This window comes from Artibeus jamaicensis, unplaced genomic scaffold (genome assembly GCF_021234435.1).
Source record: "Artibeus jamaicensis isolate MK-2021 breed Jamaican fruit bat unplaced genomic scaffold, CSHL_Jam_final contig_76, whole genome shotgun sequence".
Classification (NCBI taxonomy): domain Eukaryota; kingdom Metazoa; phylum Chordata; class Mammalia; order Chiroptera; family Phyllostomidae; genus Artibeus; species Artibeus jamaicensis.
The window spans coordinates 12594752-12621879 of NW_026521954.1; the positions used below are offsets into that span (position 1 = coordinate 12594752).

The following is a 27128-nucleotide window of genomic DNA, read 5'->3' on the forward strand; positions in this document are numbered from 1 at the left end:
GTTTAAAAGAAGGTGCAAAATTGCAGTTCTCTTGAGCATTCTCTCAATCCATTGAGATTTTACTTCCAAGCAATTGTTGTCAGTTTGGCTCAAAGTCATAAAAATTCTAAGCAGGTTTATACATTTCTTATGTGACAGTCTCTTATGAAAAAATGCCTTGAAATGCTACAATGCCATAGGTTACCATTACCTGCTCAACAGTAGAGATGTTTGTTAGTGAAGCAGGTTGACACTCCAAAAAAGTGATAACCCAGCTTCTAACAAATTCTATAAATAACTGGTGTCAAGGTCTAAATGGGGCTACAAACAATACACCTGAAAAGGAGTCCTTAGCAGTTTATATTCCTTCTTGTACTTTTGTTGAACCTGAAACTAACTGATGGGTGATAAAAAAAATCTGAGATGTTCTAACAAATTATAGTGGCTCGAAGTGCAAAAAAAAGAATTACAACAAAGGATTTCTCACATTCCAGTTTGGCCTGTTGGAATTTTCGTTAATTTACAGGTGGCTATTTCAGAAGATTATCTCAACCAGGCACCATCTAACCCTAATCCCCCTGGTTTACAAATGGGCTTTCTGTATTACTAGCCCTAGCCAACCTTTAACAGCAGCCAGCTTCTTCCACAGGCCCTGCTTCAACTTCCCCCAGCCCCCTCTGCCTAGTTCATGTAAATTCTTTCAGATCAGCTCCTTCTTCTCCCTCCCCCCACTTGATGTATAAAAAGCCCTGCAAAACTCTGGTATGGCTAACATGCTATTCTTTTCTACCTAGCCATGCTGCTGGGGTTTAATTCCAAGCCTCAAGACTGGTCTTTTGGGTAGCATTTTTGGTTCAATAAAACCTTCCTTACAAAAAGACTATCAGCTATGGAAGTTAAAGATTTTTAGTTTAACATTTTGGTACCCAAAAGAGGGGCCAACCTTTGAAGATGCAGATAGGAACTCTGCTCTTCCAAGTCACGGTGTGACACCCACAGAACCCTTTGATGTTCATCGCTCCCCTGGTGTGCTCCTTCATGTTTCTGCCCCTCTGCCGCCCACAGGATTGTACAAACCCACAGTTTTACTGGGAGGGGTATTCCCTCCAGAAAGCGGCTGTAAGTGGCACCCAAAATGTGTTGAGGGACTGTTCCCTCAGTGTCCCTATGGAGTGGGGTCCATGCCCGTATCACGAATATGATGGACACAGGTGGGTTTGAGGGGATGTCCTTAACTGTCTTTGTAGTATAGTCAAGAAAATTGAGCTCATGGTGACATCTTGTGGGCATTGCATGTTATTGCTGTTTGGTCTCCCCACCTTCCCCGAGCAATGCTATTAAGCTTAGCTTTGGAAACTCTGAGAATGGGCTTTTCCATGCTTGGAAGAGTAGTCATAGCATGAAAGAACACTCTACTGACTCAAAAACAACTTTCATAGTCTTGACTGGTTGAAAGCAATTTAAATTATGGGAGTCAAAACTCCAAACCTTCTCCTGCCACTCCCCACAAACACTGGAGGACTTAGAAAATAAACAAGGTTGATTTGTACACATTTCTTTGTTAGTCCACTTCTAAATGGACTAACCTTATTAAAAATGAATGGCAAGTTAGAATTGCTCAGAATATTGTTCTCTCTTCTAAATTTAGATTGGCAGGAGAAAATAGCTGAAGCTTGTTTCTTGGCCTAATGTATGGATGGATATATTTTGAGTTATTTGTCCTAAGCTGGTTAATTTCTGAATAAATAGGAAAAGACACCCTAAATTGGGTAAGAAAAGTCATAGATTTATAAAGAGAATTTTTTTAAAAGGGAAATTTTATATATGGTAAAGTTGAATAAGAATTTATTATAAACAAGCAAATTTAAATATCAAAAGTAAGCTGATGCAAAACCAGTTTTATTGTTCACTAGGTTAAAAAATAAAGTTTTTTTCCTGTATTAAGTGCTTTGCTCCAGATATTAGAAAAAAGTTTTCTACCTAGAAAGCAGCAATTCTATGTTTTATTAAAATAGTTGTGTTTTGCCCTGGCTAGTGTGGTTCAGTGGATTGAGTGCCAGCCTGTGAACCAAAGGGTTGCCAGTTTGATTCCCAGTCAAGGCAATATGCCTGGGTTTGCAGGCCAGGTCCACAGTAGGGAATGCACAAGATGCAACCACACATTGATGTTTCTCTCCCCCCCTTTCTCCCTCCCTTCCTCCTCTCTAGAAATAAATAAATAAAATATTTTAAAAAATAAAATAGTTGTGTTTTATAGTGTCTTAATCAGGTACTTGATTTACTCAAGAAAACAACTCTCAATTCTAAGAACTAAGGTTTTACTAACATTATGTAATCTGTATTTTTCTTTATCTTTTATTGCCACTTTGGGTAAATGGATAATTTAATATTGTTTCAAATTTCCCAGGGTTCAAGTTTTAAAAGGAAACTTTCTTAACCTGGAAATAGCTTTAGGTTAGTTCAGTGGGCCCCTGGAATGCCTCAAAGATCTGTTCTCTTCTTATAAAACAGAAAATTTAAACTAATTAGGCCTATTTGATATATTAAAAGTATATGGGAAACTTTGTTAAATAAAGAGATAATAATTATGTTGTATTTTATACACAGTATTTTCATTTGTAATTCTAATTATCTCAACATGTTATGTAAGAGAAAAGCAAATTTGTCAACAGCATTATATAATCAGATCTATAACATGTCATTTTAAGTTTTTCTTTTTGTCGTTTACAGTTATTGTTTTACTCTGATGCTTTTGCAAGTATGTTTGTCTTCAAAAAAATCCAGGGAGATGACTGACTTAGTCTAAAATACAGGTTTCAAAGAATAAAATTTTAAATCATACTTTAAACTGTATGAAGATTTACAGCACTCTAAAGAACTGAAATCATGAAATACTGGCGAATGTTCAAGATAATTAATTATGAGATCCAATGACTGAGGATAATTAATTTTAGGCTTTTTTGCTTGACACATTGCTTATCTTGCTACTTAATGACCTAGAGCAATTTGGTAAATTATCCCTTTGTCATTTGTATTTTTCTCCCCACCTGATCCCTCAAGAATTTAATAATGAGTATTATTATTTTCATGGCAACATGGTTATTTACAAAAATTCAATAAGAATCTGTTCTCTTCATAATAGGACACAAGTGAAAACTGGCTTTAATACCAAGGCTATGACTAGAATGTCATGTTAGAGCAATTTTACAAGAGCCTATATGCTCTATTGCTATTGCTACATTTATACAAATAATCAGGTCAAATTACTGAAACCAGGCTTATGCAATAAACAAGTCTTAATTTGGCAATATTTGATCAAAAATGATGGTTATAGAGAAAAACTTCCACTAGAAACTATAATACATATTTATGAATATTAGATTCTAGTTCAGATAATTGTCTTTAAAGTTTTCTTTTTTCACCTGTAAACTGGACTGAATTCTTTTAATTTTCTTAAATATTTGTATGTAACCCTCCAAATTAATTTCCATTTTTCTAACACTCTCTGGCTTGTAACTAAAATGCAGCTAGATGACTGTATGTACACTTCCAAGAAATCACCACAGCAGATCATGATTCACCAGTCTCAGGACATGATGCCAGGTGGGCCTGAGCGCCCCATGCCACCACTGGTGGCACTCGACTCACACTCTACAGACCAGGAGAGCCTGGCTGTGGCTGCCTGCCTTCACCTAGCAACAGCACCTTTGTGCCCGGCATCTAGAAATCTTGACTGACAGCCTTACAGACCCAGAAACTGCATTTAGAATTCACATTAATCGTTAACTTTTCTCTTTTGTTTCCATAGAAAATACCTCTTATTTAGATGTCTACCTGCTTACACCTTTTGGTTGGTTGCCAGCATTGAGAAGCTCAGTATTTAGGAAACTATTACAAGTTGGTTCACTACCTTACCTTTTTAAAAAATACTTGTTGCTTCCCTCAACTAATATTAATGCTTGCTCAACAGATTGAACTAGCCACCTATACCTTTGTAGAACAAGTTACTCTTCAAAGAAACTGAAATCCTCATCAGTGGCTGATAACACTAAAACCACTCTGTAATCCTTAGATTGCCCTCCGTGAAACACGAACCCTTGGAATAAGCCTTCGCAGTCACGTAGGACGATGCCCTGCATATTGCTATAAAAAGGGCCATTTGACCATAATTCAAATTATGCAAACACTCTACAGGAATGCTTTCTTCAAAAAATCTGAAAGAAAGAGAGGAAAATGATAAGAAAAATATCTTGATGTTCTAAATTAATTTACAGTGGCCTGAGAGTGAAAGAAAGTGACAGAGCTGTAACAAAAGACTTCTCACATTCCTGTTGTGCCCGTTGGAAATTCAGACTGATTTCCAGGTGGCTATTTCCAGATTATTTCAGTAAGGCATCATCTAACTCAGGGGTGTCAAACTCATTTTCATTGGAGGACCACATCAGCCTCCTGGTTGCCTTCAAAGACGCAAATGTAATTCAGGACTTTATAAATGTAACCACTCCTTAACAGTTAAGCAAGAGCTTGGCGCTGCCACCGGGTAGAAACGAGGTGCTGGGTTGGATAAAACAAGGTGGAGGCCGGATTCGGCCTTGTTTGCCACCTGTGATTTAAGTCCATGAGCCCCCTGTTGTTTACACGTGGGTTTTCCGGACTGCTTAACTCCAGCCACTCCATAGGAGCAGCAATTTCTTTATTCGGGCTCTGCTGGCCCTGCTTCACCTTCTCCCACCCTTTTGCCTATAGTTGAAGTAAATTCTTTCAGACCACCTCTTTCTTCCTTCTTCCCCCACCCCCCTAGTAGTTTAGGTTCCATGCCCAAGACCAGACTTTTGGCTAGTGTTTTTGGCTCAATGAAGCCCAAGATTTTAAAGTTTAATACAGGAAAACCTGCAGATACCATGTGCAGGTCTCCAGCAATTTCACCCAGGCAATTTTTTTTACCATGATAACAATAATCAAATGCTAATGTAAGACCCATTATGTGTAAGCTGCTAATAATGAAGTAGTTAACAAATTAACTTCTGAGCTTTTAAAATGGTAGTGGCTCCAAAGTTTAAGAAATTCTCAAAGCTAAGTTTAAATTTGAACTTGTCATTCTAATTGTCGATGTTTTTTCCTGGTCATCCATCAATGTTTTGGTTGGTTCTATTTCTCAAGAATGAATACTAGTAGTCTGGTCATTTATTGTGAAAGAGGAATACTACTTGTCCTGCATCAGTCCTCTTTACTTTTGGACTGAAATCTGCAATTTGAAAATCACAGCTTTAGAAGATGCACAAATCAATCACCTTTCACTGAAGAGGAAAGGCCCAGAAAACTGAAAACATCAGTTGAATAGTGATTGTTTACTTAACTCTAAGAAGATCACAGGGGAAAGTTTAAGACTCAGGACATGAAAAAATGTAATAGCACTCTACCCCCCAAAAGAGGTTTTTGTTCTGGCAGTTAATAATCATCACCACTGTTAATCACTAGTTCCCTCCATACACAACTCTGCACTGAGTGCATATAATTTATATACATATAGGCACATAAAATATAATATACATATATAATTATATACTTGTTATATTTTTAATATGTAAATTTATATTTTTCCAGGTCATTCTTATAGTCTGTCAAAATAAAAAAGTGTTAGATGCAAAACATAGGTCAGCTGGCTCCACAGTCTAATTTATAAACTATTCCAAAAGAAGAGGAGTTTCCAACTCTGGCTGTGCATCAAAAATCCTCTGTAGAGCCCTAGCTGCTGTAGCTCAATGCACTGCGTGCCGACCTGAGAATCAAAGGGTCACCCTTTGAATTCCCAATCTAGGGCACATGCCTGGGTTGCAGGACAGATGCCCAGTAGGGGGCATGCAAGAGGCAACCACACATTGATCTTCCCTCTCTCCCTCCCTTCCCCTCTCTAAAATAAATAAAATCTTTTTTTTTTAAAAGTCTTCTTTGGAGTTAAAACAAAACAAGCAAATAATAAAGTGCTTCCCCACAGAGATTTTTAAAGTTAAACTAGCAAATATTATAGAGAGATATATTTTGTAAACAATGTATCAAGTACCATATATTATGTCAGGAAAGATCTTTTTAGACAGTAGATACTATTTTGTGCTTCGGACTTAAAATTCCTTGTTTAAATGAATGATTGCTTTGGTTAATAAACAACTGACTTTACTTGGAAAACTTACATTTCTCATTATACACTAGAATTTAATATAAAGCAGTTTTATCTTAGGTTTAATAACTAAATTCCATTAACAATTTAACCGCTGACATGTCACAAAGGATCTTAACATAACGTAGCCTAAATGACATAGGTTTTAGACTGCACCAATGCATTCTATTAAATCTATCTATTCATGATTTAAACCTCTACCTTCCCCAAATATTTTTCTTCATTATTTAAAAGATCAAGAATTCTTAACCTGATGTGACAACAATGAATTCAGCATTCTCCCTGGGTTGATTCACTTCTACCACCCTTAAGAAATTATTTACTGGCAAGCACACAATACAAAATTAAGTTAGGTTTCAAATAATTAAGAAATGATTTTGCTTACATCATTCAAATAAAATATTATTAACATAAAAAAAAAAACTAAACAATTTTTGATGGTTAAGTGGGTAATACAAAGCCAGGAATTACCACTACTAGCGACCACAAATAATAGCAGGACTACACACCACAAACACATGAATGATTTGCTGTATATAATCCCACTATTAATAAATAATTACTCATTTTCCTCTCAGTAAAAATTCTTTGTAAAAGGCTTCCAGCCAAGACAGAGGTGTAGGCAGATACACTGTACCTCCTCACACAACCAAGAGAAGGACAACAAATTTAAAAACAAAAACAACCAGAAATGCCAGAAAATCGAACTGTAGGGAAGTTCAACAACCAAGGAGTTAAACATTCATGGGGGGGTGGGCAGGTGGAGATGGGCAGCTCTGGCAGAGAGAAGGCAGAGAGGATGCGCAGGGCAGCATGGCAGCAGCTGGAAGACCTGGAGGCCCCAAATTTGCATTGGATAAACCAGGAGGAAAAAATGAGAGGAACAACTAGGGGGTGAGACAGGCCACACAACCCAGGGTTCCAGCTTGGGGAAATAAAGCCTCAAACCTGTGACTGAAAACACCTCTGGGGGCTGAGGTGGCAGGAAAAACTCCCAGCCTCACAGGAAAGTTCATCGGAGAGAGTTCATTGGAGATGGGTCTCACGTCCTAGAATGTACACAAGCCCACCCACCAGGAAATCAGCACCAGAAGGGCCCAATTTGCTTGTGGCCCTTCCAGGGGAAGTGACTGAAATCCGGCAGAGAGTAGAGCAAGCGCCAGTGTTCCCTCTCAGACCCCTACCCCGCATACAGTGTCACAACACAGCTACGTGGGTAGTCCCGCCCTGGTGAATAACTAAGGCTCTGCCCCTAACAACGTAACAGGAGCACAGAGACAAAAAATATGGCCCAAATGAAAGAACAGATCAAAGCTCCAGAAAAAGAACTAAACAGTGAAGAGAAAGCAAACCTACCAGACACAGAGTCCAAAACACTGGCAATCAGGATGCTCACAGAAATGGTTGAGTACAGCTGCAAAATACAGAAAGAAGTGAAGGCTAAGAAAAGCAAAATAAAGGAAAATATACAGGGAACCAACAGTGAAGGGAAAGAAAATGGGACTCAAATCAACAATTTGAAGCAGAAGGAAGAAATAAACATTCAACCAGAACAGAATGAAGAAATAAGAATTCAAAAAAAAAATGAGGAGAAGTTTAGGAACCTCTGGGACAACTTTAAACATTCCAACATCCTAATCATAGGGGTGCCAGAAGGAGAAGAGGGAGAGCAATAAATTGAACATTTGAAAAAATAATGAAGGGGAACTTCTCCAATCTGGCAAAGGAAATAGACTTCCAGGAAGTCCACGAAACTCAGAGAGTCCCAAAGAAGTTGGACCCTAGGATGCACACACCAGGCACATCATAATTACATTACCCAAGATGAAAAATAAGGAGAGAATCTTAAAAGCAGCAACAGAAAAGGAGACAGTTTGCCTACAAAGGAGTTCCCATAAGACTGTCAGCTGATTTCTCAAAAGAAACCCTGCAAGCAAGAAGGGGCTGGAAAGAAGTATTAGAAGTCATGAAAGGCAAGGGCCTACATCCAAGATTACTCTATCCAGCAAAACTTTCATTTAGAATGGAAGGGCAAATAAAGTGCTTCCTAGATAAGGTCAAGTTCAAGGAGTTCATCACCAAGCCCTTATTATAATGAAATGTGAAAGGGACTTGTCTAAGAAAAAGAAGATGATTGAAAATATGAACAGTAAAATGACAACAAACTCAAAACTACCAACAACTGAACCTAAAAACCAAAATAAACAAAAAAACCCACCCACAAATACAAACTAAGCAAGCAACTAGAACAAGAACAGAATCACTGAAATGGAGATCATATAAAGGGCTGGAGTAGGGAGGAGGGCAGAGAATGATGGAAAAGGTACAGGGACTAAGAAGCATTAAGGGTAGGTACAGAATAGACAAATGGAGGTTAAGAACAGTATGGGAAACGAAGAAGCAAAGAACTTACATGTATGACCCACAGACATGAACTAAGGTGGGGGAATGCTGGTGGGAGGCGGGGTACAGGGCAGAGGGGAATAATGGGGAGGAAAAATATGGGACAACTGTAATAGCATAATCGATAAAATATATTTAGAAAAACTCTTTGTAAAAGACAAAGCAATCACAAACTTTAAATGGTCAAGTAAGAATCAGTTTGTTTAGTAAAATTAATGCCCTAATTGAAGGATTCGTCCAACCATTTCCTATTCAGGCCACCATGACTTAATAGCACTGCAGAGAAACGAGTCTATGACTTAAACCAGACTCGTACAGGAATAATCCCTCAATTATTTGGTTGAAGAACTTACAGCTTATTACTATTAAAATCTAGGGTGGGGGAATTACTAATTACTATTTAAAATTTAATAATTTTAAAGTATTAAAATTAATTTAATTAATTTTACCAATAGTAATTAATATTACTATTAATTACTATTAATATCCACACCAGTGTCTTCTCTAACCATATCTCAAAAACAAAAAAAATTCATTCTTCAATCTTATGACATACAGCTTTTTTAACACAAATACTAGTGCTATAAATCCATAACCACATCTGCAATCTAAGTACTAGAATATCTTAAAATATGATATATTTAAATATAGACTCATGAATGCTCATTCTATCCAAGACCTTTGGGCCACTGGGAGATTTCCAAAGCATACCTTTTAATCCATGCCATGGCACTTCAAGAACATGTTAAGGTAAGTCACAGCCCGGAACACTTCGATGCCCCTCAAAACACCTCAGCCAGTGCATCTGTATGATTCTCTTTTCCTTTTGAGATCATAATGGTTCCGAGGAACTACAATGCTTCCATTTGAATGACAGTCTCATAATTTCAATGACTTAAAAACAAAAACAAAAAATAAGGACTTAAATGTAGGTAGGTTAAGCCACTTGTACACTGTATTAACTGCGGCCACTACAATTATGTGACACTCATTTCGTGTGAACCCTGCATGAATGAGAAGTACAATTCTCAGCAGTCAGTGACGGCCCTTTGCTTTGTTGAGATCTACCAAACCCCACAAATCTCTGACCCAATTCATTCTTTAGTTTTCTTTTCAAGGAATGAAAAATAACCTAAAAGACAGGCAGAGGCCAGGTCCACCTCTGATTAACCAATTATTCTATTCTGTGTTCAATGAGAGCGGGAAACTAACCACACACCTGTATAAAATGGAATTTGCTAATAGATACATCAGGGGTTCCTTCAAACAATGACCCTCCTGGCATTCATATCACTGAATCATTTTAATCACATGGAAATCGTTAAATTAATTAGAGCTCCCATTTCTAAAGTATACCTCTATGTAGAGCATGCATATTAATGAACAGACAGGTGGCTCACTATCAAGTTTTACTGCTGCACTGTGATTGTCTTGGCAGGTTCCTCCTCACCCCACCCACCTTTCTTACATAAAAACATTAAAAACATTTTATTACTAAAATGATACAGTAAGAAATTTTTGTATTACATTTTAAACCTAAGAATTCACTTTTTAAAAAATTAATTTTATTTATCTTTAGAGGTGAAGGGAAGGAGAGAGGGAGAGAAATATCAATGTATGGTTGCCTCCCGTGTGTCCCCTGCTGGGAACTGGCCTGCAACCCAGGCATGTGCCCTGACTGGGAATCGAACCGTGGTTGCTTGGTTCCCAGGCTCGCGCTCAATCCACTGAGCTACGCCAGCCAGGGCTAAGAATTCACTTTTGCTTCAAGTTTGGCATTCTATAGTTAAAAGAATATTCAAGCTATATGAATATAAAACTAACTTAAATGATCAATGATACACATATATTTGTGTCATAAAGCAATTAAAATTACTTTAGGATGACTGATCAGGAAATTTTTAATAAAAGCAAACTATAAAAAGGGTTTTCAAGAAAAGAGAAAGCATGGAGAAGTTCTGTTACACCCAGGGTTTAGGAACACCTCATATAAAGATTACCAGACAGGAAACAAAAGATGACAAAGGCCCAGCTAGAAGCTAAAAAGTATGTGCTAAGGAGAAAGTTAAACTGTTCTGTGTTTGAAAGTTCACTGCCAGAAAAATTACATATGCCAGAGATTTAGGTCTATTTTAGGTTGTGGAGAATGCAGGTTACAAAATGCAGGTCACCCTTTAAAAAGCTGATGATAATGGCAGATTGCATATAGGTAAGAACTCTATGAGAGCAGGTGGGGAGAAGCTAGGGAACAGAAACAAGGGCCCTAGCCCAATGAAATCACTGCGGCCACAGCATCTTTTTGAACTGATCATTTTACCACATTCGTGCAACGCCCTGAGTTCCCACTGCAGCTCTAAACCACTGAATGCCTCTGTATTACATACACACTTCCTGGAAGGACATCCACGTTATTTTCTATACTCTGTGCCCCCCAAATAAACAAACGCCTCCTACACAGTACCATCAGGTTAATGTTCCTTGAGTGGTTTCAAATAAGAATGTTAACCACGGGGAAATCAGGTGGGATATAAATATGTTAGATAATAACAAAAGTCTAAGTATGACATACTTATTAACTCATTTAACTTTCAGAAGCCCAGTTTACAGAGAAAACTGAAGTTCTCTTGTTAAGTGATTGGACCCAAGAACATATGCAGTAAGGGAAAAGAACTGAAACTTAAATCTACGATATTGTTGAAGAGCACCCTTAGGGGACAGGGGTGGCACTGGGGCTAAACTAACATTTGTTGACCACATGCCAAGTACCATGGTAACCACTTGATGCTATTTTATTTCATCCTGATCTACCATTCATAAGACTGATAAGTAGTTGCCTCCTTTTATAGGTGAGTAGATTGAGGCTCACTCAGAGAGATTTAAGTGATCTACTCAACATCACACATCAGAGATTGAAAATGATGGCCAGACAGTTAATCTCACATGTCCAACTCTAAAACCCACACTCATGTTGCTAATGCCAACCTATCCTCCAGAAGCAATCAGGAAAAAAAAGTCCAACACTTAAGTTTACTTTCAACCTGGTGATACAACAATAGTCTAACATTATAAACACTTCTTACTCAAACCTCAGACACTGCATATAAACAAAATTTTAGCTATGGTTTAGCAACAGACTATATACACATTTACAAAAGTCTGTAAAAAGGATCAGAATTATAGTTAATCACTCAAATCAGAAACTTAATTTGATTCCTAAAAATGAAATCCAGTTTTTTCATAAAGCTATGGACTTGAAAATCTTTTAAAACTGACTTGGAATTCATAGTACTGCCAAATTTCCCAATTTGGTTGGTCCTATCCCATGGACTGCTACCAGTCTGAGCCTAGTGGGAAAAGTCATTTATTAGATGAGAGAGGTGAGGCCATTCAGTCAGATTATCGGTAATAAAAATGACCAAAAACAGTACCCCCAGCCAGTGTGGCTCAGTTGGTTGGGCATCAGCCTATAAACCAAAAAGATTCCCCAGTTCAATTCACGGTCAGAGCACATGCCTGGGTTGCAGGTTTGTCCAGGTTGGGGCGCATATGGGGAACAACCAATTGATGGCTGTCTCTCACATCAATGTTTTCCTCTGTCTCTCTCCCACCTTTTCCTCTCCCTCTAAAATCAAAAATAAAAATTAAAAGGGTAGATGGACAGCTCTCTACAATGCTTTAAAACATGGTTAAACTAAAAGTAATATCTAAAAGCACTAGGAAAAATCCCTCAAATTGAGGACAGGAAACTCCTAAGCAACTTCAAGATTTAAATGAGAAACCACATGCTCATACTGCATTCCAGAAGTAACTGAAGAGGGATCAACAGAACTACTATACCAATGTACTGAAACGTGTTAGATGAATCAAAGAAACCACTTTTTAAATTTCTGAAACAAAATACTGCAGAATTACATTCAAGGGTTCAAAGCTGCTACAGTAAAAAAATTAACCAGTCACTTAAAAATATCTTCATCAGCCCTGGCTGGTGTGGCAAACCAGCCTGAAAACCAAAGGGTCCCCGGTTTGATTACCAGTCTAGGGCACATGACTGGGGTGTGGGCCAGGTCCCCAGAGCAGGGGTGCATGAGAGGCAACCACACATTGATGTTTCCTTCTCTTTCTCTCTCCTATACCCTCTCTAAAAATAAATAAAAATTTAAAAATAAATAAATAACTAAAAATGTCTTCATCAGTAAAAGCGTAACTATTCTGTATAACTCACTTTACAAACATTAATACCCAAACAGATTTACAGGTGAGGTGATACAGAAATTTTCCAGCTTTTACAATATACCTAGGTGAACTTACTCCTGAAGAAATTAAGTTTTGATAAGGGATGCACACGAAATGAACAAGTACGAAAGAATATAGGTTGCTGGGTTTGGTTTAAAAGGACAATTGTATTTCCACAGTGTTTTTCCCTGACCCCGCTTCTGGTCTCCCCCTACCCATACAGATACGACAGGTGTTCTGGCACACCAGACTTCGTACGTTTCTCAGAACACAGCACGGTGTTTCAGATCTCTGGACCACTCACTACACATGCTACTTCAAGAGCAGTGGGTGAAGCAGAATTGAACATCACAAGATAATATTTAAAAGAATAATATAAATAATAAAAATATAATATAAAAAGCACTAAGGAGAAAATAATTATGTCAGACTAAAAGTAAAAAACAAAAACTTTTAATATTTTCAATGCCTGCAATGTATTACATACTACTAGCTAAGCCAAGTTGGTGTTTTTACATAAATCTGACTCACTGTATGTAAGAAATTTCTGAAAGGAAAAAAACACTGACACTAAGTTGATGAGGCAGCTTTTAAATTAGATATTATAATTTAGGGGATGTGTCTTACTACAGACACTTGAATTTTAAACAAGTTTTGTCAACCAAGTACTTGGAAACAGTCTTGTTATATAATGACAGAAAATTAACTACTGCTATTATCAAAAGTATAAAAATGACATTCTAGAGATTCCAACTCTAGTTTATGCCAACGCTAATAATGATTTCAAATATAAAGCTAAACCTGGTTTTGAGTAACTTTCAAAGAACCTTTCCAAGAATCATAAACTACTCAAATTCCCATCTTGATAGTAAAACTACAATTCCTTCCCCCAAGAAACTCTGGGGTAAGGGAATGCCAAGCACCTACAGCTGAGAGACTGACCTCAGTATCGATGAGACCCAGTAACTAAAAGATACTTATAACCTAGCAATTCTGGAAGAGAAAATATTCATCTAATTTTACTTTGAGGAACTCCCAAATGGAGAAGCTCTTTTCTTAAGAGCTTCTAATGTATATCCTAATTTTCAGTAACATTAAAAAAAGTTCTATTAAAGTGCCTACTCTTAAAGTAGCCAACACCCAGGGTTCAACTGGGAGACACCTGAATTTTTTTTGTTATAATTCTAGATGGCACAGTATGAACAGGTATAATTTAAACATAAATACACACATGCATAAATGCACAAGCACACACAGCCAACCCCCCATTATCCTTTTTCAAATGAATTAATGTATCTGCTTGGTGACCAAAGGTGGGGGATGGGGACAGAAGAAAAGAAGAAGAAGAGCAGCAGTCCAAAAGTACTGAATAAAGAATGTTAGGGAAGGAAAAGTAATAAAGTAAATCAGCTCACTCATAAACACTACTATGCATTTATTCCAAACATGCAAATCAAAAGAAGCTTCTTTCCTTTCTAGAATGAGAAGAAAAAACACTAAAGAGCATAAATTGAACTTACCTCCATTTCCACTGTAATTATTATGTATATGTTTATTAAAATGTTTATGGGTAAATTGAGTTTCTCCCTATCATTCTCTTTCTCCTTTCACTTAAAATAAAATGTAAATTTTGGTGGCTTAAAAGATTATGTGGTCATGAGTTGAGTGATAAAGAATGCGCTAATTAAGTTCCGAACTTGGAGTCAGGTGCCATATGCAGGAAACTTACTTGGATATGTAACTTCTGAGCAGTCACAACTTACCTGTAGGTAACACCAGTATGAAACTGCAGTAGTAATGCTTAACTAATGCTTACCTGTGAAAACACCTAACATACTGCCTGCCAGAGCAGTCAGTAATAAGCAGGCATTTATTGACTTTGAAGGCACAATTTGGTAATTAGTTACTGCTAATGCCACAACTCTAAAATCAAAATAAACATGAGCATTTCACTCCACATTCTGAGTGGAGGAAGATCAAGAGCTAAGTGAAGAAAGACGGTAAGGCATAAGAGAAGCAGCAGCAGCAATCAGTCTGGAGGCTACTGTGACTATGCAGGTTCAAGATGACAGTGTCTTAACACCACAGTGGAAGCAGTGGAAGTGTCACAGGTCATGAAACAATGGGCATATTTTAAAGACAAAACACCATCTGCAAGGCTGACTCTGAGGCTTCTAACCTAAGCAACCTGAAGCATGGAGTTCTTATTAGGATGGGGAAGACTTCAGGAGATTTTAAAAGACGGGGATTTCCATAGTTAGATTTAGACATAATAAATTGAATATGCTTAAATAATCTAACAGTATTTATTACAGGTTATCAGAACTTTCTGCAAAGGATAGGGAGATGTGACAAGTAAACGTAGTCTGTTTAGTTCTTGCTCACAGCCAGATTTTTGGAAGAACCAATGAGGTATAAGTATTATATGTTAAAAAAGTAATTTAATAATCTTAGCTTTTTAATCATACATCCTCTGCCATATGCATCTGTGTTAAATAAAAAATAATACAATAAGAACATTAGGGAAATTTCTAATTACACAGACTAATTTAAGGGAGATAGTCCATATTCAAACAATAAAGGCAATTACAGCTAAGAAGAGTAACCTATTATCTGATGCTCTCCAGCCACCAAAATGCCTCAGTCTCAAACACATAGCTTAGAAATAATAAAATTAAATGACATTTATGAAGTGCTTTCCACATGCTAATTAAGCATCTCATTTAAATACCAACTACCTTTTATTAGCTTATCTTTTATAATATGGTTGAAAGAAATTAATTAAGCTAAAGAACTACTCTGTAACTTTAGACATCCTAGAAAAAACTAGTTTAAGAGTATGCAGGAAATTCTTTTGCTCTGTTGTTTTCCATTACCATCTATATTTTGTATTCTCTTCATGCTTCCAATTTTCCAATGCCAACTGTTAAGAAAGCTTTATGACAGCTTGATATGTAGCGATTTGTGTGGGCGTATGTTTTAATAGGAAAGGAATAGGAAGAAAAATTGTATGTTAATGAGTTCAAAAACATAACACTTTCCTGAGATAGACTTGTGCGGAAATGTATTAATAGTAGTTACGATTTCAGGCTATAGGCCTAGAAATACAACTCTGTTAATAGAAATGGACTGCAGAGAATTTGGAAAGTGAACATGCATTTTCTGGAGAGTAATGAATAAAAAGAGAAAGGAACCACCCTGATACACTTATTCTCATCTAGATATTCTCATTTTACCTTAAATTGTAAAATTACTGCCACAGAATTATCAAGCTTTTAGAGATAGTTTCACAACAGTTTCACCTACTTGATAGCAACTCAGTTGTCCCTATTTTATGATACCCATATTGCTTAAGTTATTTCATCAGGTTCACTCACACAGGCACTCCTGGAGGGGGTCTGTCTCCCTCTTCCCACCTCTGTTGCTCACGTGGTGATACACTAGCCAGGGAGCCTGCGACCATGTGACCCTGGCAGCTGCCTGACCCCAAGGCTGCCTGAGCTCCATTTGCAGGCTCCAGGAGGAAGCCTGAGATGAACTGCAGCTGGGAACAAGCTGAACTAGCTGGATGGGGGCTATGTGGGCTTAACAGCCAGCCGCCTGTGGGCTCCAAAGGACCGTACTTTAAAATGGAGCAGGAACTCTGGACACTGGCTTTCGTCCTGGCCTTCCTGAAGACACAGTAGGACTTTTTCTGTGGCAGAAAAGAGGAGATAGTCTTTGAGATGGGAGCCCACCATTCTCCCAAGCTGTGCGGCACCTTAATAAACCTCTTTCCTTTTGTACCAGCATCTGCCTCATGAGTTTGGTTTTCATGGCAACAAGCAATCAAACCTCCATTTTTGTTGTTGTTGTTCAGTAGCATTACCACAATAAAAAAAGCTGAACATACTTTATGGAAATACATCAACAACAGATACTATCTTCTTCCCTATATATTAACAAATTTTCCCTTATTTTACCCCTAATCTATTCATTCTATTTTTATCTTCATAAAAGGCAGGACCTATCCACGAGATAGTCACAACATTCAATCATTTCTCTTCTCATTTTAACCCACCAGGTCTCACAGAGTTCATCTGTATTAACTGCTTGAATCTGATTTCTTCCTTTCATTTCTAATGCCATGGCCTTGGTAGTAGCAGAGGATCATTGTAACAGCCTGATAGCCAATCTCCCACCCTCAAAAACCTAGACTTCACCGTTATTAATCTTGAAATAAAGCTCATCTGTAAAACCTTTCAAAAGGCCTCCATTGTCTATTCAAGTTTAAAGTTCTGAACAACACATTAAAAAACACTCTTAAAAAAAAAAACACAAAACACTCTTATCTGGCCCAACCTATCTTTCTGAACTCATCTTCCATAAAACACTCTTGCTTTCTATACCCTACACCAGATGCTTTATGCCCTCTTTTCTCACCATATCTACTAGACTCTCCTGCCTCCATGCTCTTCCTATTGAAATCTTTCATTAACTTCATACTACTTGCTATATATGTGGATATAAGTTAATATAACCTCTGGAGAACATTTGGCAGCATTATCAAAACTATAAATGTATATATCCTTGCAACCAGCAATTCCATTTCTAAGTATATGTCCTACAAAAATACTCCTGCACATGAGGTACACAAAGATATTTACTACAGTGCTGTTTCTAAAAGAGAATTCTATTTAGTTGTATGCAAAATGGAAACAAAAAGTTCTGTTACATGTATATTAGAGATATGGAATACTACACAGATTTAAAGACAGAAGTAATCCTATATGCATAATTTTTAAAAAAAGAAAAGGAATTCAAGGATTATTAAATTTTAGCCCTGGCGGGTGTGGATCAGTTAGTGGGGTATCTGTCATTCCACAAACAGGAAGGTCGCAGGTTTGACTCCTGGGTCGGGATGCATATAAAAAGGCAACCAATTGATGCTTCTCACATTGATGTTTCTCTCCCTCTTTCTTCCTCCCTCCCTCCTCTCTAAAATCATTAAGCATGTCCTCGGGTGAGAATTTCTTTCAAGAGTGGATATTAAATTTTGAAAGTAAACAGAATAATATAAAAATTCAATAATATGAGCCCATCTGCCCTGAAGAAAACCCGAACTATGTACTTTTATGTATACTTAAGTACATGGTAAACTGTCTGAAAGAATTATCCCAAGTTTTTAACAGTGGTTACCTCTAGGGAAGGAGAACTAGGGTTTTCTAAAACTATCATAATGATGATGCAGAAATGTATTCCTGTACTAATGGTGTAAAATTTCAAACGTGTTACAAACAGGTAGGAAGAGCCTACAGACAGACAAGAAAGACAAGACAATCTCACTCCTGACCTCTGTGGCCTGACCCCCTCCCTCCGTAGCCTGGACTGAACTGAACCAAGGCAGTCACACAGCGCAGAAGCATATGCTGCCTGTCCTGGCCCAGATTCATCCTGGCCCAGGCTCCCTAAGGGCACTCACAGCTGTCGGGACCACACTCCTCAGGTCTAACTCTAGCAGAGTTGAAAGCCACATTCTTACTCCATCCCTATTCAGGCCTGCCTTTCTACCACCAAATTCATCTGTCACCAACAAATTCATCTGTCACCAACAAGAACCACATCCTGACTGGGCAAGGCAGAGGACAGAGCAGTACTCCGGTATTCCTGACAAAATTTCCTGCCTCTGGATTTCCAAAACTCATCTTTCTCTAGCCTAATTTAAAAGGAAAAGGAGGAGGAGGAGGAAGGAAAAATCCTTCATGAATTATTTGTTGAAACCCCCAGTCTGCATTAATTACTTCTTTTGTCTTTTTCTATACCTCAATGTTCTTTTGAGAAGTATTTTCATTATAGGAGGGGGTTTTGTGTTCTTCCTTACATTATAGTTAATTATGAGCATAGCTGGAATCCCCGCTAAAGCACAAATCACCTAGGACCAACCTGCCTTAACTAATCTTTTATAAAAACTTGAGGCATTCAAGGTTCTTGGTTGTAACAGGTTTTCAAGAAAGGACTCCTGAATAAAATTTGTTGGTAACAGTTTAGTGCATGATACTAGACAGTTCATAGATGGCATGTGTTTAACTTTCCAATAAAAATGTCAACAGGCAGCCCTGGCTGGGGTGGCTCAGTGGGTTGCTGGTTCGATTCCCAGTCAGGGCACATGCCTGGGTTGCGGGCCAGGCTCCCAGTAGGGGGTGCACAGGAGACAACCACACATTGATATTTCACTCCCTCTTTTTCCTTCCCTTCCCTTCTCTCTAAAAAGAGAGAAAATCTTTTTTAAAATGTCACCAGGCAGTAACAAATCAGTAAGAAGGATAAATAAGAAGTTTTGAGTGGACTTCCATTTCAACTATTTGGTTAAATGAAAGCTTTGAGTCGGAAGAGAGAACAAACCTCAAAAACCATGACATGTCACAGACATAAAGTAGAAAAGTATAAGACTTTTAATAGCATTTAAATAGAAAAAAGTTCACCTCTTTTGTAACCTAAGGGGGAAAAAACTTTTTGTAACCCCTTTACGTCATGAGTCTAAATACAATTATAGCACATAATTCTGCATATTCTGATTATGTGGTCAGTTTCCTTTGTAAATCTTTGCCAAATAATGAAAATACAACTATCATTTACCTCATTTTGTGTATGTGATCCTTGTGACTGGTATTTGATGTCAAGAACAAAATCCTGACTTCTTGTACATATTTTATGTTAAATATAATTGGTAAGAATGTAAAAATTATTTTAAATGTAAAACTTGCTGGACAATGTTTCTTGGTAGCAGTATATATTATGTCATGTTCCGAAGAATATTGCGAATTATGACAACTGCAAATAAGAACTAACATTTATTAATAAATTCAGTGTATAAAGAAGATTGGCACTATCTCATTTATTTACTACCAACTCTATGGGTAGATACAGTAATTAATATTTTATTTTTTAGACACACAAACTGAAGCTTAAAGAGGTCATGTAACTTGCAGAAAGTGACATGTGACAGAGCCAGAATTCAAAGACTACTCTTTCTGATTTCACCCTATATATTTAGCAAATCAAATAAAAAATAAATCTGTTCTGCCCTGGCTGGTATAGCTCAATGGATTGAGCATGGGCCTGCAAACCAAAGCACTGCCAGTTCAATTCCCTGTCAGGGCACATACCTGGGTTGCAGGCCATGTCCCCAGCAAAGGGTGTGCAAGAGGCAACCACGCATTGATGTTTCACTTCCCCTCTGTGTCCCTCCATTCCCCTCTCTCTAAAAATAAATTAAACCTTTAATAAATAAATAAATAAATAAATAAATAAATAAATAAATCTGTTCTGCTACGAGGTATGTTTCTTTTCTGTGAATTACTTCTTAGGCAACTAGAAACAAAAACAGAGTAAGTCACATTGCTTCATGAATGGCTTTTCCTAGCACACTGTTTTGTTTTCTTTTAAGATTTTACTTATTTATTTTTAGAGAGAGGGGAAGGGAGGGAGCAAAAAAGGAAGAGAAACATTGGTATGGGAGAGAAACGTGTATCAGCTGCCTCTCGTATACACCCCAACCGGGGACTGAACTGGTAACCCAGGCCTAGGCCCTGACAGGCAATTGAACCCATGACCTTTAGGTTTGTGGGATGACACCCAACCAACTGAGCCACACTGGTCAGGGCCTAGCACATTGTCCTGAGGCAGCTGGGAACAAGGTTTTTTTTTGCAATTAAAGATAAAACCTTAGCAATAGATGAATATTTTAAGGAAAAAAAAAAAACCATGAAAATCTACAAAAAAAAAACCCTTCCCTTTTTGTAAGTAGTAGTTGATTTAGTGGCTTCAGGAATTGTTATTCTTTCAGCTGGGTTAACATTTGACAAAGCTGCCTGTGTAGATGAAGAAACTGCAAAGTAAATAAATAACCCCCTGTATTAAAAACAATGGATTAATGAAGAAGACTACATACTGGATAAGAGTTTTAGTTTTAATAAAAATTTTCTCTTAGAAGAAATGCCCTTCCAGGACCTATAACCAGAAGAAGGCTGGAGCCCAGGTTAAAGTTTAAGACTCCAAAAATTACTGGTAATACAAAATACAAATGCCAGTCCTTTGTTTATTAGAATTGTTTTTTACTTAGCATTCTAAGTAAAAACAATAAAAAGTTCCATAATTTTTTTAGTAGTCTGTCCCAACCCTCCCCCCCATGCCTTATTACCTTTATGGCACTATTGTGCAGAACTCCAAGTTTGACAAGATACATATATGGATCATGGCAGAAGACCCTGTATGCATTAAACAAAACAATCCCTATGAACTGTCAGTACATGTGGACTTTTTAAAACACCATGATAGTTTTTTGTTTGGTTTTGCTTGTAGTTTTTAAAAGATGTGAGATAAACTCCAATCCTACAGAGAAAATAATGAATTTGTGTTAAAACTAGGACTATTAGGACAAAAATGCAAAAGTGGAGATTAATGCTACTTTGATTTCAAAAGTTTAAATGCTTTTTATTGACTTTTAAACAAAGATCAACACAATGTCAACTCATTGTGATCCCAAAGTAGTCATTTTTTAAGATGTTATTTATTTATCTTTAGAGAGGAAGGGAAGGAGAGGAGAGAAACATCAATGTGTGGTTGTCTCTCATGAGTCCCCTGCTGGGAACTGGCCTGCAACCCAGGCATGTGCCCTGACTGGGAATCAAACCGCGATCGTGTGATTCACAGGCCCGCGCTCAATCCACTGAGCTATGCCAGCCAGGGCACAAAGCAGTCATTACAGAAACACGCATACATATACAAACAAACAAACAAACAAACAAACACCAAAGCAGCTCTTTGGATACATCCCTTCTTGACTTAACTATAAAGAAGCTGACACTATGGAGCGTGACCCCACTGAGAATCTACTGTAGAAACTAAGGCAATGGTTCCTATCCAGCATGCATATTCCCAAATATTATGTTTTATAGTCAATAGATTAAATACACTATCAAAACAAAAAACTCATATAAAGATAGTTTGTATAGAAAGAGGCCATATAAGCAGATATTTTGATACATACAGTTGCTGTGAATTAACTGTTCATAACATAAAGCATTCCTGGAAGAATTCTTTCAGTGATGCTTGGAGACCAAAGTATGTGGTTAAATGGGTTTTGGTATCTATTTCAATGTGGGAAGAGGGGTTCCCACACCAACAAGCAATTCTCTGGACACCAGGAAGGCATCCTACACTTCGATTCATTCTGCACAATCTATCCAGAGATAGTCAGATCCCAAGGATCGAGGGCTCCATCCTACAAGACTGCCCTCCCACCTCAGAGGCCTGTGGCAAGCCCTGGTGTTTTTCACAAACCAGCTATAGAATGGAGGTTCCCATGACCCCTCCTTGGGTTCAATTAACTTGCTAAAGCAGCTCACAAATTCAGGGAAACCTTTTACTTACTAAATTACTGGTTCATTACCAAATGGAAGGGAGCTTCCACGCCATCCAGGCATACCATTCCGCCATTATCTTCCACACGTGCACCAACCTAGAAGCTCCCCAAATCCCCCCCTTCGGCTCTCTAGAGGTTAGGGGTAGGACTGAAAGTTCCAACCCTCCAACCACAGGACTGGCCCCACTGGCAACCAGTCCCCATCCTCAGGCACTTCCCAAAAGTCACCTCATTAACATAACAAAAAACACCTCTTTTGCTCTGGGCTCACCAAATTCCAAGGGATTTAGGAGCTGTGAGCCAGGAATGGATGAAGATCAAATATATGAGAGAAAATATCTTCAAATATATACTTCTTATAATCACAGTACTATAGTGGTAAAAAATATTTATCTTCTTCCCACTGGTCTTAATAATGGGCCTTTATGACTCCCAATTTCTCTGTTTCTAACTAGTCTCAGGACTTACACTCTTCATGTCAGAGATTACATTCTCATCTGTATAGTACTCAGATTTATTGTTAAAATCAACAGGGCTGGGAGAAAAGTTATGCAATTTTAATAATAAAGCAAAAATTTTCAAGAAATTATTTAGATAATTCAAAATTAATTAAAAATAAGAAACTAGTATAAAGGACACATGGACAAAATTGAGCAGGGGGTAGAGACAGGAGGGAGGTAGGATGGGTTGGGATGGGGGTAAAGGGCAGAAAACTACTTGAACAACAATTAAAGTAAAATAAAACCTAAAAAAATTAATATAAAATCATTTGTTTACTATATAAAAGTCCCCTTTATAATTACATTTGGCTTAGGCAAATAAATTAGGTCTTCTCTCCTAAATATCATCAATTTACAGCAAAACAGATATTCAAAACCATGTTGTTGTTTTTTTAAGATTTTATTTATTTTTAGAGAGAGGGAAAGGAAAGGAGAAAGAGAGGGAACTAATCATCAATGTGTGGTTGCCTCTCGTGCCCCCCCCCCCACACTGGGGACCTGGCCTGCATCCCAGGCTTGTGCCCTGACTTGGAATCGAACCAGTGACCCTTTAGTTCACAGACCGGCACTTAATTCACTGGGCTACCTACACCAGCCAGGACTCAAAATCATGTTTCCTACCAAGAGTTAGCCTGCCTGACATTTTTTAATCTGTCACCACATAAATTCCAAAATCAATACACTCCAATTTTTCCACTGCGCATACCCTAACCTCCCAATCTCTGACCCCAAATCAGTTTCCCATATCAAATGAGGGCAACCCTGTAATTACCATTGTTCCAGCCAAACCCAGGGAGTCATCTGCGACTCCTATCTTCACTTCATGCTCATACCTAATTTAGGCACACTCTGCCTCGGGGTCTTCCCATCTGCTGTTCCGTCCTGCTGGGATATTCTTCCCCCACAAGCATATGTGCCTCACACATTCTCATCTTACCCTTCGGGTCCTTTGCCCAAACATCACCCTGTCGGGGAGACCCTCCTGAGCACTTTATCTTCTTGCAACCTCTCCTTCACACTCCCTATCCTATTCCCAACTTTTTTTCTTCTAAAGCCCTTAACTCAAATAAAATATTTGACTCATATGTCTTTTATCTCTTTCACTAAAACATAATCTCTATACACTTGCAGGGATGTGTGTGTGTGCATGTGTGTGTGTTTTGTCCACTTGTATGTTTTAGTGCCTGGCACATAGCTGGTACTCACAAATCAGAACACAGCACTAGGTTTCAGTCAGCCTATGTCAGATAATTCCCACCGGAGGGAAGAGCAGGTATTCCAAAATGTGGCAGGGTTGACAATGGTGCTCTCACTGACTGATTTGGTTCCACATTATCACAGTGGCCTAGTTTAATGACCGAGCACTCAGAAAACAGGTGAAGGTCTTAAGGTGATTTCTGTAACAAAACAAGTACTGGGAGAAACAGAGAAAATACTCAAGCACACCAAGTAAATACATGGCAGAGGGGTACCTCTTCTTCCTGGTTTTCCTTCTTTACCAAATAAAAGTTAATGATTAACTAATCAAAAATGATTATAACAAGACAAAGAGAAGATAGAAATAACCAAGGTAACTTTTTAAAATACAGATTTACATCTACTATCAACAATAACCTCTCCCTACATGTAAATTTTGCCTTGAAATATTAGCAAATGACAATGGAAAGCAATCACAATTAGTAAGATACTTAAAATGTTAAGTACCTAAAATACATACCACATTTCGGTATGGAGTTTCTTCTGTATAAGGTATAAAATCATGGTTTTCAACCCAGTGCTTTGAAAAATTTCACTGAATTTATGTGTGTGTAGGTGCCTCTTCAGCAGTTTCTTATAAAATAGTGTAAAATTAAGACGAAGGAAAGACTTGTTCTTCCATCGTGGTACAAAGGGCTGAATTTTGACTTGGGAACTAACACAGACATAAACCAAAATGAATTTTTCTGTCAGTAAATAAACTATTGTATAAATTTGTACAGAAAACACTGCTGAAGATCATGGAGTGAGGAAGAACTACTATAAGAAGAAATTACATAGTGTGGGAAATTTGGCACAGTTGGTAAGCAGTATAGATGGCTTTTCTAATATGCCTCAGTTTATAGTACTTGCTGGCTTGTTAACAAAATAGAAAAACTTCTAAGAAAACATCTACAGGAAAACACTGTCAGCCGTAAACTAAACCTGCGGTTCAACATTCACTGAGTGCCTGCCACGTGGCCGGCACTCCACTGGCTGCGAGGGCGAGAGCGCAGAGTAAAACTCGAGGGTGTTTCCAGGAGAAAGCTTCTCAGACTTCTTTTTTTTTAATTATTAATTTTTATTTTATTTTATTTTAGAGGGGGAAGGGAGGGAGAAAGAGAGAGAAACATCGACATGAAAGAGAAACACTGACCAGCTGCCTTCTGCAAGTGCCCCTGCAGGGCAGAGCACAAAGCCCACAAGCCAGGATGCACCCTGACTGGGAATGGAACTGGTGACTTCTCAGTTTGCAGGATGATCCCCAACCAACTAAGCCACGCTGGCCAGGGCTGACTTCTTTAATCAAAGTAAAATCAGTGAGAGCATTACCTATTTTTACCAAAATAAAACAAGATTTCTGTAGAAAGCTGAGAATCTATCACACAAATTCATTCATTTCGTCTGTTATTAGCGAGCAAGGAAAATGACCACAGAATGACATAAGTTACTACGAGATGTTATGGATAGTTAGTTTTATAAAATATCTTCATAAGATAGGGAGTAACCATGAAAATCTTTTGTACTGTGCAGACATTTGCTCTTTATTGCCTGACAAAACACTTAGAAAGGTTGTGAAACTTGACAAGTTACTCATTTTTCTTATACAGATATGTTCCAAAATTGACTACTTTTCCAGTTGAAAACAAGCAACTTCCCGAAATTGCTACCTAGCAGTTATTTTTGTAAATTAAAAACATTTCAGGTAAGTCTGGCATTTAAACAATGGCTTCTCAGCTATGAAAATCACTTGATTTGTAAAGAAATAGAATGAACTTAGAACTAGCTCTTTGATTGACTCCATCATTAGGTCTTAACCAAAATTTTAAAAAATAATGAAGTGTATTATGTAACTTTATCACAATTTAAAAAATAAAGTGATATCTAAAAACACTTCTCACTAAAAAAAAAACTTGTGAAGATGAAAAAGGTTTTTACCATTCTATTAACAGTATCTTTAAAGCTTTACCTCATTTTTATCAAAGTATTTTTCACCATTTCAAATTTCTGTACATATTTCAATGTGTATATAACACTTCATTTTAATTTATTACTACATAATTACATATGCTGGAGGTACGTTGTGGGCCAGCAATCACACGTTGAGAGACGAGGAGACAATACAAAAGCGAAACAAACTGCTGTGTCTGCCACATAGCTCTTATAGTACAATGGTAAGACTCAAACAGAGGCAACTAACTTCGGCTTCATAGGAATTAACTAAATTCACCACCTCAATTAATCACTAGACACCAAGCAAAAGTTTTACACAAATGAGGGCATAAACATTCTCTCTCCAGGAGGAAAACAATACAGAATATTTTTCCTCGTTAAAATAAGGTAGTCATTGTGAAAAGACTCTGAACAGTGAAATCAAATTCATGAATGTCCTCACAGTCACTGCATCATTGAATATGTACTGCCCTCCTCAACAAAGCCCCTTTTCATGCAGGCTTTCCATTAATACACGAGAAGCTACACAACAATAGCAGTTTCCATCTCAGTTTCGTTCCCTTACCTCTTGATTTGTTCTTTCCTTTCCAATCAGCATCTAAACAAGTCAAGCCTACTCCACCATAAAAAGCAGTATCACGGCACCTGTGGCTCCACTCCCACCAAGTTCCGAGCAATTACTTTACAAAGAGTTGTCTTTACTTCCTCAACCCATGACAGACCCCATTACAGCTCCCACCAGTTCAATGAAATAGTTCTTGCCAAGGTCTCTGAAGTCCTAATTCTTGTCAGCATTTGGATTTATCTCATTTTGTTCTCTTCATGACATCTGACACAACTGAGCAGTTTCTTTTCTTCTAGAAAGTAGTCTCTTCATTTTTGTGACACTACACTGTCTAGGTTTTTGTCCCACCTCTTTTGTTATTAGTTTTACTGGTTTCTATACCTCTACCCACTCCTTAAATGTTGATGTGCACCAGTAGCTTATCTCTGCTTAACTCCAACTCTCTCCAGGATATTTTGCCCACTCCAGAAGTTTAAATTACCACCTAACAGTCTTCAAGCATGTATTTCCAACCTTGACCTCTCTCCTGAGCTCCAGGAACCACAGACATAAAAAATATACACAATTGGCCACTGGGTCTCTTCATCTAGCTCTCTCACAAGGGCCTCAAATTCCACATGCTCAAAACCAAAAACCTCTCCCCGACACTAACTGAGCTCTCCTCTGCATGCCATTTACCTC

The 27128-nt window shown here is 37.8% G+C and overlaps 1 protein-coding gene across 6 annotated transcripts in view; it reads right to left on the minus strand.

Annotated features, from left to right (window-relative positions):
- RBPJ (recombination signal binding protein for immunoglobulin kappa J region) overlaps positions 1–27128 on the minus strand; it is a 220256-nt gene that overhangs the window by 65238 nt on the left and 127890 nt on the right. For 3 of the 6 annotated variants that reach the window (XM_053672324.1, XM_037156728.2, XM_037156726.2), the window contains exon 2: positions 9269–9451. The exons of the other annotated variants lie outside the window; for them this stretch is intronic. Coding sequence is in view for 1 of the 3 variants with exons in the window: in XM_037156728.2 (XP_037012623.1) it covers positions 9269–9285 (17 nt within the window). In the remaining 2 variants the exon portion in view is untranslated. The remainder of the gene's footprint in view (positions 1–9268; positions 9452–27128) is intronic. 6 annotated transcript variants of the gene reach the window in all.